Source organism: Silene latifolia, chromosome 8 (genome assembly GCF_048544455.1).
Source record: "Silene latifolia isolate original U9 population chromosome 8, ASM4854445v1, whole genome shotgun sequence".
Lineage (NCBI taxonomy): Eukaryota > Viridiplantae > Streptophyta > Magnoliopsida > Caryophyllales > Caryophyllaceae > Silene > Silene latifolia.
The window spans coordinates 42,463,466-42,481,436 of NC_133533.1; the positions used below are offsets into that span (position 1 = coordinate 42,463,466).

General features: G+C 38.7%; 2 protein-coding genes across 3 annotated transcripts in view; both read right to left on the reverse strand.

Annotated features, from left to right (window-relative positions):
* The window catches only part of LOC141594306 (uncharacterized), a 165,925-nt gene extending 163,890 nt beyond the window's left edge, over positions 1-2,035 (reverse strand). The window contains exon 1 of one of the 2 annotated variants that reach the window (XM_074414411.1): positions 953-1,971. In XM_074414411.1, coding sequence (XP_074270512.1) covers positions 960-1,391 — 432 coding nt within the window. In that variant the 5' untranslated portion in view covers positions 1,392-1,971 and the 3' untranslated portion in view covers positions 953-959. Of the gene's footprint in view, positions 1-952 lie in introns of both variants that reach the window. The other variant, XM_074414410.1, reaches the window with a different exon arrangement.
* LOC141595092 (putative F-box protein At3g61730) lies at positions 1,411-17,971 on the reverse strand. Its single transcript, XM_074415065.1, has 8 exons — positions 17,952-17,971; positions 17,590-17,789; positions 17,422-17,466; positions 17,078-17,239; positions 16,942-16,989; positions 16,449-16,619; positions 16,195-16,302; positions 1,411-2,069 (listed from the first exon to the last, which is right to left on the reverse strand). Exons 1-8 carry the CDS (start codon positions 17,969-17,971, stop codon positions 1,411-1,413), a joined length of 1,413 nt encoding a protein of 470 aa, XP_074271166.1.

The following is a 17,971-nucleotide window of genomic DNA, read 5'->3' on the forward strand; positions in this document are numbered from 1 at the left end:
GCTTGATTAGAGCAAAGATTGCGGCTATATGACGATATAGCAATGGCACAGAACGGAACCTCAAATAGCTAAGGAGGAGAGGACTGATATCATAGAAGAGAATAAGACTCTCTATGAAAATATAAGAATTGCATTTTTATTAATGTAATTTTTTTTTAATTTATGTATTTATATATATATTTATATATATATATTAATTAAGTTTATCATGCATTCCTCTCTATCATCTTGCTTCTTCGTTGTTTTATTTTATTTAATTTGTTTTACTAGCTAATTAAGCGAATAATACTTCGAGAAATAACATAATGATCGATAAAAACACATACATGCAAATGAAATAATTAGAAAAAGAAAATAATGATGATGAAAGACGATGAAACCAACAGTGACGGCGAGATTTACCTGATAATTAGAGAAAGTAAGAGACGATGAAATCAACAGTGACGGCGAGATGATAAAGCGACGATGAGAAAGAGAGAAAGAGACGATGAGAAAGTGTGTGTGTTTTGTGTTTGTGTTTGTGTTTGTCTGTGTTTGTGTTTGTGTTTGTGTTTGTGTTAAGGTTTGTGTTTTGTGGCTGTAGCTGATCTGTGTTTGTGTGGTTTATAGTATGGAAAGTATTGACAACGGTTGTTAAACAAAAACCGTTGTTAAAATTTTTTAACAACGGTTGTAAAACAAAAACCGTTGTTAAAAAGTTTTAACAACGGGTTTCAAAAATAACCGTTGTGATTACTTTTCACTAACTTTGCGCCAATTTTGCGCCAACTTATTAACAACGGTTGTGCATGTTTGACCCGTTGTTAAAACTTATAACAACGGTTATATAACCATACCCGTTGTAATTAATTTTAGTAAAATTCGCGCCATACGTTCTACAACGTCTATTGTGATTTTCGTGAATAAGCGTTGTTAAAGGGGCGTTGTAGTTGCCTGGATTTGTAGTAGTAACTTGAAGTTTAACTTTTTTTCTTAAAATTAAAATCAGTCTCAGGATTGAAACTTGGTCTACTGTCTACCTCATCATCACTGCCTTGAAGACTTCTTAACTCATCAGAGTTGTCATCACCACTATCAAGTATGTCACAGTCTTTCCCAAAGTTTAGGCCATTTGCAACTTTGTCCATGAAATCATCATCTTCAATAACTTCAAATAACTCTTCCTGCTCTAACTCTTCCTCTACAACTCCAAACTTCACAAGTTCCTCAACATCTGAATCCTCATCATCAACAGCCTCAAATTCCTCCTCCCATTCTAAATCTTTATCCCCTTTATTCTTTTGCCTCTGTGTCTGCCCTTTGCACTTTTCTTTCAGAGCCACTTTTCCCTTTCCATTAGCACCAACATTTTTTTTGGCACTATTCAATACCGCTCCAGATCTACCTACCATTTTTCCCTTTCCCTTAGCACTAGCTACCTTTACCCCAGATCCAGCTACCTCTTTTTTTATTCACACCAGCTACCTTTGCCCCAAATCCAGCTAGCTTCTTTTTCTGATCCACAACACCTTCATCTGCCCCATATCCAACTGCCTCTTTCTTCTGATTCACATCAGCTGCCTTCTTTTTCTGATTCACAACAACTTGCTTTCCCTTTCCTTTTCCTTTGAACTTGTCAACTAATTTACCAATATTATTGACAACCTCAAAAAATTCAATAGAATCATCCTCTTTATCCCCATTCTCATTCACCTCAGGTACTACTTTAGATTTCCCTTTGTCAGCTCTCCTATATACTAACTTTGAAGGTCTTTGGAATGGATTTTGTAGTAATATTGTGGTGTGTGAATAATCAATAGTGAGTGGGATTTGGCTTGTTATATGAATGTCAAAAGGGTTTTGAGGTAACTTTCTTGGACTTCTCCTCAAAGGCACTTGAGTAATAGGTTTGTTTTTGGGAGGCGTCTTTTTAGAAGGACCATATTTTTCTAAGTGATGGGAAATTGATGCTCTCTTTGTGGGGTCCACCTTAAAGGAAGCATCTTTTGTGGCGATCCATATATCTATGTTATTGTTCTTATATGTTGACTTTAATACCTCACTTTGTAGGGTTATATCCGTATAAGACCCTTTAAATTTAAGGACTATAACGTAAATTTAATACGTGATTATAGTCATAAAACGAAAACATGAGAAAGACAATAAAGCATTAGAAATAACCTCCGGTCCTAGTGCAATTCGGCAATGAGAGATCAAAGTAGACCTCCTCCTAATTGTTGCACCCAAGATCGTCTGAGAAATACCCGTGTGCTAGAAATGCTCTCTAATTGACTTGCAATATCGAGAGAGCTATTGTGAGGTTTTTCTGATGTGAGATCTAGAGATTTCAGAGAAAAATGTTCTGAAAACCCTAATTTTTCCAGAAATGAATGATTTTGTCAACAAGAAGGAGAAGGCTCTCCTTTTTGTTCTTCTAATTCGGCCAAGCCGAGTCCATGGGGAGGAAATGGGCTTTTCCATTTCCTCTTCATTTTAACTCGTAGTCCGAACCCAAAATGACTAAATGTATATGACGCGGTTTTTATAAATCGTCATCGGTTATCGGCCATTAAAACATCAACTAATAACACGGGTTAGTTGAAGTATTAATACATGTCCGACAAAGACAATATTGTATAATTAATTTATTCAATATACATTAATCGAATATAAATCGTTTATATTCAATTTACGAATTAACTGTTTAATTCGCCTTAGCCCATTTTATTTAATCCGTATTAAATATAATATCTCAACATCACATTTTGACTAATTACTAGTCAAATAACTCGGACTAACTGGTTAGTCAAAATTGGCATCTACATGACTTGTATTTTCATCTTGTCACATCTCTCAAACGTATCCTATAGGTGTGACTTTTAGGGACCAGTTGATCACCGCCATCTGTATGACAATAACGTTAAACTTATCTAGCAAGCCAACCGTTATTGATAAACGTGGATCAACTGATAATAATACCAAAAGTATGCCCTTTGATCCTTTTAGAGATTTATAAGTCCTTGCACTAACTGTTAAGGACACCAACCCCAACAAGCTCCCACTTGTCCGTACAAGTGTATGTGCAATGACGTTATCCGCACTAACTGGAGGACACATGCTCCAACAAACTCCCACTTGTCCGTACAAGTGTATGTGCGATAACCGATTCTCATATTCATTTAAAATTTCTCCCACTCAATGTAAAACAATTTGCGATCCGGATCCGCAAAGGTCGTATTTTACAATCGATCCAGATCAAGAGTGGTTTCCCGACTAGAGAGTAACTTAACGATAAAACGAATCCATCCGAGCATGGCCATGCATTTCGATTCTGACTCCTCGAGTGGCCCCCGAGAAATATCGAGTACCCGATAAAGGCTGAATATTTCCTTCAACTCGACTCCTGCCGATCTAAGCACAGCATGAAATGACCCAGAAAAAATCTACTTGACCCCTGTTACGGATGACCGTGAGAAAGAAACCAAAGTCACCCAAAATCTGCCTCAGTCTCAAGAGACAGTCGATAGTCAAAAGAATCGACTCTTAGGATCACCATGGAGGTCCTATCCACGACCTGGCACCGAATGTTATAAAACATTTAGAACTCCACGTCGATGTCACAATTGTGTCCTACGAGATATCCATATAAATCGCCTCTGTGATTGGTCAGTCAAACGGTTGACTTATGGCTCGTTGAACCCACCATCAACCAACGTCACAAAATAATTGCCAGAGTTATCAGCTCATGTGGGCAATTAAGGACCAAAAATATAATGTTTGTTCAGTTCACTTTGTGGTGTTCAAAATTTGTCGTACAAATCCACATGAAAAACAAAATATATATAAAATATCAAAACGATGATGTCGTATAGAGTACAAAAGCGAATGAATCTAATCCATAAAAGAGTACTACAACTTAGGAACACGTTTAATTCCCATGGAATTAACATGCCCTTCATGCTTATCTTGTCGTAATGGTTTAGTGAGAGGATCTCGCTATGTTATCATCTCAGTAGCAATCTTTTCTATCACTACTTCCTTTTGCTCCACGTAATCTCGGATTAGATGAGCTTTCCGTTGTACATGTCTAGACTTGTTGCTAGACTTTGGCTCCTTAGCTTGAAGATGGCACCACTATTGTCGCAATAGATGGTGATCGGGTCATTCGAACTAGGCACTACAGATAGTCCATGTAAGAATTGACGCATCCATATCGCTTCCTTTGTAGCTTCAGACGCGGCATAGTACTCGGACTCAGTCGTAGAATCTGCTGTAACAGTTTGTTTGGAACTCTTCCACTGATCGCAATACCATTAAGAGTAAAAACGAATCCGATCGATATTTCGAGTCATCTCGATCCGTTTGGAAGCTAGCATCTCACAGAATCAAGTTGCGCATAGCTTTTGAGGGCCTCCATAAATCAATGCCCAATCCTTAGTCCTCCGTAGGTACTTAAGAATGTTCTTGACAGACCACCAATGTGATTCACCGGATGCTTTGTTGGAATCGACTTGTCATACTCAATGCATATGCCACGTCCGGACGTGTGCATATCATGGCATACATGATTGATCCTATAGCCGAGGCATAAGGAATCCGTGTCATGCGCTCTTTCTCTTCCTCCTGTCTCGGTGCCCGAGACTTGCTCAAATGCACCCCTGGAGCCATAGGAAGGAACCCCTTCTTGGAGTTAGTCATGCTGAATCTCTCTAGGACTTTGTCTATGTAAGACTCCCCGATCGATAGATAGCATCCGTCGTGATCTATCTCGATAGATACGGATGCCTAGAATTCTTTGTGCCTCTCCCAGATCTTTCATCTGGAAATGGTTTTTCAACCATACTTTCACCGAAGTTAAGAGAGGTATGTCATTCCCAATCAGGAGTATGTCGTCAACATACAATATTAGGAAGACAATCTTGCTCCCACTCGACTTGATATATAGACATGGTTCCTCGACCGATCGAGTAAATCCATTTTCTTTTATCACTTGGTCGAAGCGATGATTCCAACTCCTTGATGCTTGCTTAAGTCCATAAATGGAACGCTTAAGCTTGCACACTTTCTTAGGATGTTCTGGATCGATGAAACCTTCGGGTTGTACCATGTACAACTCTTCCTCCAAAAAGCCGTTTAAGAAGGCGGTTTTCACATCCATTTGCCAAATTTCATAGTCATGAAAAGCGGCAATCGCTAAGATAATCCGAATAGAACGCAGCATGACTACGGGTGCAAAAATCTCATCGTAGTGCAAACCTGGCACTTGGGTGAAACCTTTAGCAACTAGTCGTGCTTTATAGATATCTTGTTGACCTTCCACGAGAATGCTTTTTATCTTGTAAAGCCATTTGCATTGAAGGGGACGAACCTTAGCAGGTAAGTCAACAAGATCCCACACGTTGTTCTCATACATGGAGTCCATCTCGGATCGCATGGCCTCAAGCCATAGCTTTGAGTCGGAACTAGTCATGGCACCTTTATAGGTTGCGGGTTCACTACTCGTTAAGAGTAGAACGTCATCTATGTCATGTTCCTCGACCATACCAATGTATCTGTCCGGAGGAATAGAGACTCTTCCCGACCTCCTAGGTTCCTCAGGAATGTTAACCGCAACTGGGATTGAAGGAATAGGTTCCTCCAATAGTTGCTCGGTATTGGTTCGGAATCTCCGACGATTCGAAGGTTCTATCACTCTTTGCATTCTCGAGAAATTCCTTCTCTAAGAATGTCGCACTAGCCGCAACAAAAACGCGTTGTTCGGTTGGCGAATAGAAGTAATGACCAAGTGTTCCTTTAGGATAACCTATAAAGTATGTCTTGACCGATCGCGGGCCGAGCTTATCCTCGTGTCTCCACTTGACATAAGCCTCGCAGCCCCAAACCCGTATAAAGGACAAGTTAGGGACCGTTCCCTTCCATAGTTCATATGGAGTCTTGTTAACAGCTTTAGACGGACTTCGGTTAAGTATTAGAGCAGCTGACAGAAGAGCATAACCCCATAATGAGTCAGGCAACACGGTGTGACTCATCATGGATCGAACCATATCAAGTAAAGTTCGATTTCTCCGTTCGGACACACCATTCAATTGAGGTGTTCCAGGTGGAGTTAACTGTAGGGCAATCCCACAGTCCTTTAGGTGTTGATCAAACTCGTGAGAAAGATACTCGCCACCACGATCCGAACGTAGTGTTTTAATCTTTCTACCTAATAGGTTCTGCACTACCTATTCGGTATTCCTTGAATTTCTCAAAGGATTCACTTTTGTGCTTCATTAAGTAGACATAGCCATATCTACTTAAATCGTCCGTGAAAGTGATGAAATACCTATAGCCTTCTCGTGCGGTGATTGACATAGGTCCACATACATCCGTGTGTATGAGTCCTAATAGGTCAGCAGCGCGCATTCCAACAACTTTGAAGGAAATACGAGTCATCTTACCGATGAGACATGATTCACACGTGCCAAATGATTGAAAATCAAAGGCCGAGATAGCTCCATTATTGATGAGCTGTTTGACGCGTTTCTCAATAATGTGTCCCATACGGCAGTGCCATAGATACGTTTGATCTTTGTCACCAACCTTTAACCTTTTATTCATTACGTGTAATATTTCGGTGGTCTGATCTAAAACATAAATTCCATTCATGGAGACTGCCTTGCCATAAATCATATTGTGTAATGAGAAAATGCAAGAATTATTCTCTATTACAAATGAAAATCCAAGTTTGTCAAGTGCAGAAACTGAAATAATGTTTTTCGAAAGACTGGTACATAATAGCGATTATATAAAAATAACTCAAATCCGCTAGGAAGTTGGATCACATATGTTCCCCTTGAGACGGCAGCCACTCGTGCTCCATTCCCGACACGCAGTCCACCTCACCCTTTACGAGGGGTTCGATGTTTCGGAGCCCCCGCACATGATTACACAGATGAGAACCACAACCGAGATCAAGTACCCAAGTTCCGTAACTTGCGTGGTTAATCTCAATCATATGAATAAAAGTAGAAGAAGAAGAAGACATACCAACAGGTTTAACACGACCTGCCTTTAAGTCCTCATGATAAACAGGACATGTACGTCTCCAATGCCCAGTCTTGTGGCAATGATGGCATTCCATGTTTTCATTCTTGCTCTTTATCGTGCCTGATGAGGTGCTCGACTCACCAGGCCCACTCTTACCTGAACCCGACTTCTTGAACTTCGGTTTACCTCTTCGTTAGGTTTGCCTGAGCTTTGCCCTTACCTTTCCCCTTGTTTGTCATAACGAGAACATCCTCTGTTTCAAGCTCCCACCAACTTCATGTCCTTCTCTGTGCCCATACGAGAAGGAGTGCGATTCATGGGGACTTTTCTTCAAATCATTCATATAGTAATTCGCTCTAAATTGCGAAAAACCATCGTGGAGTGAGTGAAGCATGCGGTCGATCACAATGTTCTCGCCGATCTTACAATCAAAGGTCTCCAACTTCTCGACATTCTCAATCATGCTGAGAATGTGTGGGCTAACTGGTTGGCCCTTCTCGAGTCTCGCATCAAAGAAGCGAGTGGTATGCTCATAGGTCACGATTCTCGGTGCTTTCGAGAATTCCTTGGTGAGCGTGGTGAAAATCTTGTTCGCACCATGGGCTATGAAGCGTTTCCGCAAATTGGGTTCCATTGCAAAAATGAGTACGTTTTTAATCGCACCCGCTTCCATACGTAAATCATTAAACTTGGTGATTTCAAAGAACTCTAGCCGTGGGACCAGGTTTGCGGGATGGGCTCTAATAGATATTTGAGCTTCCGTCGCCAGCAGGCATTCCGTAATGCCGCCTCCCAATCCGCGAAGTTTGATCCATCATTCTTCGATCGAGTAGACGATTCATCTCGATTCATGAAGATCCGGCCGTGGACTCACGGTCTAATGTGGCACTTGGCATTGGGTTATCGAGAGAACCACCATTTGTTATTAGCGCTTTAAAAATTCGTGATCTACACCGAAAAAGAAAGAAAAACAAAACGAAATAAGCAACTCATCGAGGTGATTTAAGTCTATTTTAAAATTCATTTTAACATGTAGACTCTCGCACTTGCATAATTGATCTCCCTCAAGAATGATACAAGTGATCCCAAGACTCAATTTCTGTAAATTGATAAGCCAACTGTTTAGCTAATTCTTCCGTAAGAACTCTTGGTCGATAGATTTCCGTAAATCCTATCTATAGTCCACCATAATCACAGGATCGTACGAGTGACCATAGTGTTGAGATAAAATAGGTCAATCGGTTCCAACTTACCCGACGTAGAAGGGGTCATATTATGCCTACCGACGAAGAAGGGACTCATTGGAGTTTGACCTATAAAGACCGTTCTCAATTTTGGTTTATACGAGGGAGATCCCATCAACAAAATTATAATTCATTTTAAGTGAACGAATAACTAGCGTCTGCGTGAATGAATTTATTTGGGTGATGGCTTAGCATAGATCGTGTGACATGAGAATGTCAAAGAAAACTAACTCGAGACCTCTATATGTGTCAGTTTTCATGCAATAAATAGGTGGTTTGGTATTTAGGCGGAACATGATGCATATTATCGTTGCGAAAAATAAATAAAAGATGCAATACGTAAATAAAAAATTCCTAGTGTGGCCTATCCTAATAAAAAAGAACATAAAACAACTTTGGAATCCACCGTTGGACCCGAGAAGCTTGTCTTGATGTTCCATCTTGATCCATGTAGCGGGAGTGAGCATCCGGTCTCCATCTTTGGTCTTCTAAAAAATTACAATTTAAAATTACAAAATATAAACCTATTTACATTCTAATTAAAACTGTAATTACAAGTGAAAAATCCAAAACGGAGATACGAGATCTCAAAATACAACCAAGACCGTGTTCCATCATTACGGTAACACGTTCTACTAAGGCCACACTAAGTTACAACCGTTTGTAAAATAAATAAATACGTAATATAAAGCATTCAAAATAATCAAAACGATAAATAAAAGCATCAACTAAATTAAATTTATTCGTGACATAATTCCGTAATTATGTTAAATTTATCCAAAGTAGGGATATTGAAGGATATTGCGTAATTATGTTAAATTTTAAATGAATATGAGAATCGGTTATCGCACATACACTTGTACGGACAAATGGGAGTTTGTTGGAGCATGTGTCCTCCAGTTAGTGCGGATAACGTCATTGCACATACACTTGTACGGACAAGTGGGAGCTTGTTGGGGTTGGTGTCCTTAACAGTTAGTGCAAGGACTTATAAATCTCTAAAAGGATCAAAGGGCATACTTTTGGTATTATTATCAAAAGTATGCCCTTTGATCCTTTTAGAGATTTATAAGTCCTTGCACTAACTGTTAAGGACACCAACCCCAACAAGCTCTCACTTGTCCGTACAAGTGTATGTGCAATGACGTTATCTGCACTAACTGGAGGACACATGCTCCAACAAACTCCCACTTGTCCGTACAAGTGTATGTGCGATAACCGATTCTCATATTCATTTAAAATTTATCAAAAAACCTGCTGCCTCACGGTTTTCAAGCAAAAATTATCAATCCAATTCCGTTTAATGAAAAACACATAGAAAATTTACGTGGCCTCGCTCTGATACCACTTGTAGGGTTATATCCGTATAAGACCCTTTAAATTTAAGGATTATAACGTAAATTTAATACGTGATTATAGTCATAAAACGAAAACATGAGAAAGACAATAAAGCATTAGAAATAACCTCCGGTCCTAGTGCAATTCGGCAATGAGAGATCAAAGTAGACCTCCTCCTAATTGTTGCACCCAAGATCGTCTGAGAAATGTCCGTGTGCTAGAAATGCTCTCTAATTGACTTGCAATATCGAGAGCTATTGTGAGGTTTTTCGATGTGAGATCTAGAGATTTCGAGAGAAAAATGTTAAGAAAACCCTAATTTTTCCAGAAATGAATGATTTTGTCAACAAGAAGGAGAAGGCTCTCCTTTTTGTTCTTCTAATTCGGCCAAGCCGAGTCCATGGGGAGGAAATGGGCTTTTCCATTTCCTCTTCATTTTAACTCGTAGTCCGAACCCAAAATGACTAAATGTATATGACGCGGTTTTTATAAATCGTCATCGGTTATCGGCCATTAAAACATCAACTAATAACACGGGTTAGTTGAAGTATTAATACATGTCCGACAAAGACAATATTGTATAATTAATTTATTCAATATACATTAATCGAATATAAATCGTTTATATTCAATTTACGAATTAACTGTTTAATTCGCCTTAGCCCATTTTATTTAATCCGTATTAAATATAATATCTCAACATCACATTTTGACTAATTACTAGTCAAATAACTCGGACTAACCGGTTAGTCAAAATTGGCATCTACATGATCGTATTTTCATCATGTCACATCTCTCAAACGTATCCTATAGGTGTGACTTTTAGGGACCAGTTGATCACCGCCATCTGTATGACAATAACGTCAAACTTATCTAGCAAGCCAACCGTTATTGATAAACGTGGATCAACTGATAATAATACCAAAAGTATGCCCTTTGATCCTTTTAGAGATTTATAAGTCCTTGCACTAACTGTTAAGGACACCAACCCCAACACACTTACCTCCTGCCAAGTATTTAACATAGTCCTCTCAGTGGATACATCACTACCAACTTTCCTATACCACACATATGGCGCCTCATTTTCCCCAACAAAATTATATGCAGCAGTACAAATAAACCCATATGTCAACTGCCTCGACAAAATCCCAGCCATCAATTGCATTTTACCTCCGACATATTCTATTTTATTATTGCAAACTTCAAACATACCACCAAAAACCATTCTCACATTAACTACAAGAGGTGCTTTCATCCTACAAGCTCAGTGGACATCACTAAATTAGGGAAAAATTGAAAAAAGACAAACAACAATTACTAAAAAAGTAGTAGGGAAAGACTATAACAATTCATTTAAAGAAGGGCAAGATTCAATAAGGGTTTTGTTAATGTAGAATTCATCAACATTGGACAAAGATCTAACAATTAGAATAAATAATACTGGGTAATTAACCAGTTATGCGAAAATTTAATCTTACATGAACATACCCGAGAAGTATTGATTAGAGGTGCGCGTTATAAGAACGTTAATAAGTATTGACTGATTCCAGAAGTTATATCGAAGAAGATTCATTCATGGTAGAGGATTGATTTAAGGTTTTCAATTTGGGAATTTTGGGGATTTTGTTGGTCGTGGAAAGAAATATGAAAGGGGGGTTGGGAGTTTAAGTTAAATGTGGCTGAGTGTTTATCACAAGGGCAAAACGGTCACATTTAGCTTTTTTCCACCGGATTCGTAACTTGGTATTAAGTATATAAGATTTGGGCAATTTTGGTATAAGTTTTAAAAAAAAATTATGTTAGGTATAAGATTTGAAAAGTTGTGTTATGTAAGGTATAAGATATCAATTTACCCTAAATTTTATTGTGTTTATCATTTTGCTAAAATAAACGTTTGCATTCCCACAAAATCATCCAGGCCTACTTTGTTTCCCTCCCACCTTGCGACACCAACCATCAAATTCTGCCACCAACATTACCCTGTCTCCCACCTTGTTAGCACCGGCCACCAAGTTCAAACACCTTACCCACGTCCTTTGCCGGCCATCAGATCAGCCGAACTTCGATGACACTAATTAATCCGGCCGAAGGTCCATCCCCTTCAATTAATTTCTGCATGTGTTTCAGTGTGTCGCTGGGCTCGCGAATCTTTGGTGAAGGAGAAGGTGATGGCTGCTTGGTCCGTCGAGCCATGGTAGCAAAGGGTGACGAATTCGGGGAAAATGATAGATTGACGGCGGAGCAGGGTGACTCAAATATGATTCAAATAAGACCGTCTTACACGTAGGTCCGATGTGGTGTGTGAGTAGAGAGTGGTGGACTGGAGTTGGATGGCGGTAGTTGGTGAGTAGATGGCGGCGTTGTGAGTGTTGGAAGTTGCAGCATCGATTTTTAAGAGGGTTTGTTCTGGATAGTTGAGGGCTAGGTTATGACACCCCCATACTCCAAGTGCCTCACCAGGACCACTTAAGGTATGAGAACGTCACCATCTCGGTTACCCGAGACAATGATAATCAAATGACAATAAAGAAACATATTTAAATAACAATACAGTTTAAAGTGATTACATGTCCAAAACCCAAAACTGATAAAAGTAAAATACAAAGTTTTCAAAACTGTCTACTATCAAACTATAAAAGTGTCTGACACAGCGGAAGACTTCTAAACTGCAACGTGGTGACTCATCCCAGCTATCCCATACGCATCGTCTCATACCTGCTCAATAACTGCTCACCACCCCCGAATGGATCACCACAGTTTTTAAAACATTAAACGGGGTCAGTACTAATTACACAAAAACAATGCCACAATGAAACAAGTACACAAACAGTTCAAACAGCTCAGCACAACCCCAATCTCCATCTCAAATCTCCACACAACTGACCACACTAAAGTGTGTAGCCCTGCCAGAGTACTCATCGCAACAGGTACTCCTCGCCACCAGTGGAAGACCGCAGCTGTTCCCATCTAAGCCTCGCTTATCTCCATCGAGCGATAAACCCATGTTCATTAATGTGCACATCCCTTCTGTGGCGGGTTCCACAGAAGTCGAATCAATGGCGTGAAGTCACTCCCGCAAGTGACTCCACTCAGCCAGGGACGCACCCCGAAGATCACAGACAGATACAAAACAATCAACAGTAGAAAATCCACAACCAACCAGATCAACCAACATTATACGTAACCAATAGCCACAACAACAATCACCACACAATCATGTAACTAATACTGAGTAGGAAAACCCTACCTGGAAATGCAAACACCGACAGACGATCAAGCAACTAAGTCAGAATCTCTCCTCAACGAATCCTCCTCCTATACATACATACATACATACAATCACAGCTATATTCACATAAACCACCAAAACACCCAAATCACCCAATTAGGGTTTAAACAACTTTAACAAAACACTATAAAAATTATATGTAAAGCTTACCCTCGATTCAAGGATCACAACGGTGTAAAGAGCGACGAAATCCGACACTCCTAGCTCTGGGATTTGCTAATATTGCGGCGAGGATGAAAGAACGTAACTCTTAATCTTCTCTTGTATGTTTTAGGTTGCAAAAAGTGTTTTAAGCAAAAGTGACGAAAGTCTTATATACCAATCCGCATTATTAACAAACCCGTCAAAATCACCCGTCAACCGACTTACTCGATCGAGTAAGTCACTTACTCGATCGAGTGACCCTTACTCGATCGAGTTCCAGGCTTACTCGATCGAGTACCCTACGGGCAGACTACTGTTTTGCGTAAAAAGCTACTTACTCGACAGAGTAAGCCCCACTCGATAGAGTACCCCAAGACACATAAAACCGTAGTATTACATAGGTAGCACGGACACTCCTCCTAACTAGCCGTCCCGTGTCAGACACCGTGTCCGACACCCAGACACCCGACACTCGTCGGACATACGCCTAAAAATGTTATAGTTTAGACGAGGAATAAATTGTCAAAAGAGATTGATTAGAAGATTGATTTGGGTGAAAAATGAGAATTAGTTATAGTTAAGGTCAAATTTTACCTTCAGTTACCTAAATTTAGTATCAAATACATTAAATTTAGAATCAAATACATTACAAAAATAAAATCATACTTATTTATAACCATAAAATATGTTTTTTTTATTAAATTTAAATAGTGTGTCCCGTGTCCTAAATTTCATGGGATGTCGTATCACGTGTCCGTGTCGTGTCCGTGTCGGTTTTGGTGCTACCTAGGTTGAGGGGGGGGGGGGGGGAAATTAGAAGAAAATATAGGGATTATGAATTAAAAGTAATAAAAATTGTTTTTATTAATTAATTAAATGATTATAAATTTATAATACATAATACAATACTTGGAGTAATAATTCCCTCTCAATCTTAATTTTATTTCCTAATTTTACCTGTATGGTGAAATAGAGATTCTACCACATGTCTTATTATTATTGGTAGTGTATAAGAGATGCAATACACCAAGTGTAACCGTAACACTTTTCACTTCCAACATGCCCAAATTCCAAAGGATGCGGGCTATGAGACTTTTAAAGTGAGATCATTTCATTTAGAACGCTAAAAAGGTTGACTTCTGCTTAAAATGACCCGAATTATTCAAGATTTTCTAAATATTGCTAAACTAGTGACATTATGGGGTTCCAATCTTGTGTTACTCCTCCGACTCTCTCATACGGTGTTTTATCACGTGTCGAACTATCGAAGTATCGTATACGACTATTTTGTGTAATTTTGATTTTCTATATTATGTGGTTTAAGAGAAGTGTCGTGTTGTGTCGGACACACGATAAGGCAGCTAATTGAAGTGTCGGTGTAATAGCTTTGACGTGTATTTGCAGGAGCCATTCATTAGGGCATTTGAATGGATAATATTGTTGTTGTATTCTATCTTTTTTTTTGTTTTTTTATGGTGTACCCTAGTGTTTATTCGGATTCTACGATATACCTTTGATTTTTCTAAATCACAGAAGATACCCTTGAGCTCAATAAATTGTTTTACAAATACCCTAAATGCTAAAATTTTACGATCAATGCAATCCTTATTTTCCCATCAATGTACTTGGGGTATTTTAGGTGCTAATTTGGGAGTTTAGGGGGTATATCGGATGTTTCTTAAAAATCGGGGGTATATATTGGAATTTGGGAAAACATAGGGGTACATCATAGAAAATCTCTTCTTTTTTCGGTACATTGTTGTTGCATTCTATTTTTTTTTTTTTGCATAAAAGTTTAGGTTAATGGGTAGGCCTTACCGCCTTACCCATCCCAAGGACATGGTAAACTACCAGCCTTTTGGGGGTTACAATGATGTTTACAATATCGCCTACCAACAGAGTTATATTTAAACTTAATGGGAATCGAACCTCTTGCCTTAAAGTTAGAAGTTGGACCCTACCATCGAGGTCAACCCTAGTTGGTATTGAAGTTGTATTCTATGGTGTGCCTCTAAACCCAATCCATGAGTCTACACTGTCACATTTGGTTTTTTCCGCTAACTAAGTCAATTACTCATTTACTTAATAGTTTACCCAATATTCAATTGACTCGCTCCGCTCCATAATCTATTAACCTAATATGAAGTGTCCTTTATCATTTCATAAAGGAGGCTTTAATAGTAAGTTGTGATTATTAAAGGTGATTTGTGATATTTTAATAGATGAGAGAGTTAAGGAGGTTAAGTTGGAAACTTAGTCACAACGCTAATTCTCCCCAAAAAATTAGTTATATGGTACCATCTTCATTTTAGAAAATTGGAAATTAGATTTCGTTATCCATATTTTTCTAATTAAAAAATGCTCTTGATTCAACTTGAATACTTATGCATCAAGACTTCTACTACTCCGAATCCAACTTGAATTCAAGTAAAATTCAGAAAACGTGTATCTTTTCTGATCTTTAATACCAAATCAAAATTGAAAAACTGCAAATTTCTACAATTCAACTTGAACAAGTATCAAGATTCAAGACTCATTACTTAGACCAGCTAACTTCTTTATACTTCTATAAATCATTAATGTTACTTAAACTTGACTACAAATATCCAACACGAGTATGTGTCTGTTATGATTCGTGTCAATTTAGAGTTTTAGACATACATTCATTGCTTCTAAAAAATCCACTATGAATTTCGTTGTAAAGCTTTACATTTTCTATAGTGATGCTAATAAGTAAACCTTAATAATGTAGTAGTATATCTTTGGCAGTGTGAATCTGGAATTTTGGTTGGTAGTCATCTTGTTTTCACAGAAGCTGCTGAGAGATTCTGATTGCTACTATTTGGCCATTAGTCCCGGCTCTCATTACTTGGAATTTCACATTAAGCCCTGCAAATTCATCGACAATGTAAAGCCGTTGTGATACCATAACGAAATACTACAACCGCAGCAGCAGCAACAACAACATTAACCCAATGGCCAATACCACGAGCTTCCGCAATTGCAGAAGAAGCGGGGTGGAGGGTTGATTGTAGACAACTTAGTTGAACTTTACTTTACCCCAAATGTTATTAACATAAAGCGACAGAGAACTCAAACACGCTACTTATTTTCAATTATAATGGTATGATTTATATACTCCATGGCAGGTGTAAAAACTGGATGCATTACCGTCATTTTGGTGCAGGTTGGTGTTGAGAGCAACAGCATGACGCGTGATCTTAACCTTTGGTATGCAGTCATCCTGTTTTCCGACCCATGTCTTCGTCTTGAGCACCTCTGCAGAATGCCAAGCGTCAGACTATGTTTTCCATACGCGGTTAGAAATATCTGAATACTGGCCGTGGCTGTGCTACATAATCTAAAAAGTCGGGTTAACATAGGCCACGGATACTTTTGGGCTAAATTCAGTCTCAAGTTTTAACCTGTAGTTGAAGCGTCGTGCAAGTGCTTCAAATCAAAGATGGCCCCAGTAGCTTCATTGGCATGTTTTTTTGTCTCGTGTGACCCGAGGTTGATGTAGTCCCAGCTTCCATTTTGATAGCCCTTGTTCAGAAAGAGCTCAAAGTGCCTTGTATCTAGCATCTGCATTGTCCCTGCACATACCAAACTTTCAGACCAATGAACGAGTAACAAAATGGTGTATAACACAGAATAATTATCATGTTGCAGAATTCTAGACCATGTTCATCACCTAATTTCTACTACTGCTTTCTACAAATCCTTGTTCAGAATTCTAGATCAGAAAAAAAAAACAGCAACATTGAGTGTTGTGTTAGAAGGTTATATGAAATAAAACAGAGGTTTGTTTGTATGCATATAACCGTCTCATACTCTCATGTAAGTTTCTGTATAGCTTCAAAGTGGCTTATTCATCGACTATATTTCTCTAGTCACGCATAAATCTAAAGCGCTCACCATCACATTTTCTGAGATTACAGACTGGGCATCGAACAAGCTGCAGATCTGCAAGATTATGATCAGAATTTTACTTGAATTCATCAAACTAGAAGTAACTAAAACGAGCTTAAATCTGGCAATCAAAATTGTTTACCAGCTATCCAGATTCCGGTTTTAATGTTGGTGAGCACACATAATCCAATGGTTTTCAGCATCTTCTCAATAGTGTCCATAGAAACTCTTCTAGGCCAAGATAATTTTTCCGTCACGAGTGCTGCTGGTGAGTCCATGAAAAAAGCCCCAATCCGCATCCATTCTGTACCGTCAATCAAACAAGTCAAATGCTAATTCAGTCTTAACTCTTAAAAAAAATGGATTAAACAATCAGAATTCTTTAACTGTTGAACTTGCACCAAATTAAACAAAAGCCATCAGTAGACTCAAACTTTCTCCACTGAGTAATAAATTTATTGACCAGAGAAGAAAGTGTCACTGCACCTATGTACTTCTCTTGCTGACGAAAGAAGTACGAGTGAGTACCATCTGCAACGATAATCAAACAGAATCAAGCTTATCAAAACCGTAAGCATTTTCATTCTGTTATTGTTACAACATAGCATTACATTTGGATAACAACAGTGAAATTCTTAAGAATACTGATCATACCAAATGCTGATGCATAGATTTTTTGCCACCTGAAGGATACATTTCCTGGATTAGGCATGCCAAGATCTCGTAAGCAAGCGTATTTCCAAATGCAATCTTCTGACATGAGTTTGTAGAACCATTTGCAAGTACTTCCTAGCTTTACCAGTGACTTTCCGCCTAAGTACTTTGATATCTCTATCCATACATCATCCTCATAACTTGACAAACACAGATTACCAAATAACACATTCAGCTAAATTCGAGCAAGTATACACTCCATAGATACTAAATACTAATCATATTTTGTTTATGCACATCCATTCGACCGAGTAACATGCAAACGAGTTAGTATGCTATGATGAAGCTCACATCAAACTTACAAAAACAACTCAGTTAACAT

Coding starts and splice junctions, on each gene's coding strand:
- LOC141595092 (XM_074415065.1), bottom strand. CDS start 17,971: ATGTTAACTGAGTTGTTTTT. Junction 17,790..17,951: donor ATGTTAACTGAGTTGTTTTT/GTAAGTTTGATG, acceptor GTGTTTGTCAAG/TTATGAGGATGATGTATGGA. Junction 16,620..16,941: donor TAATCTCAGAAAATGTGATG/GTGAGCGCTTTA, acceptor TGGTATGTGCAG/GGACAATGCAGATGCTAGAT.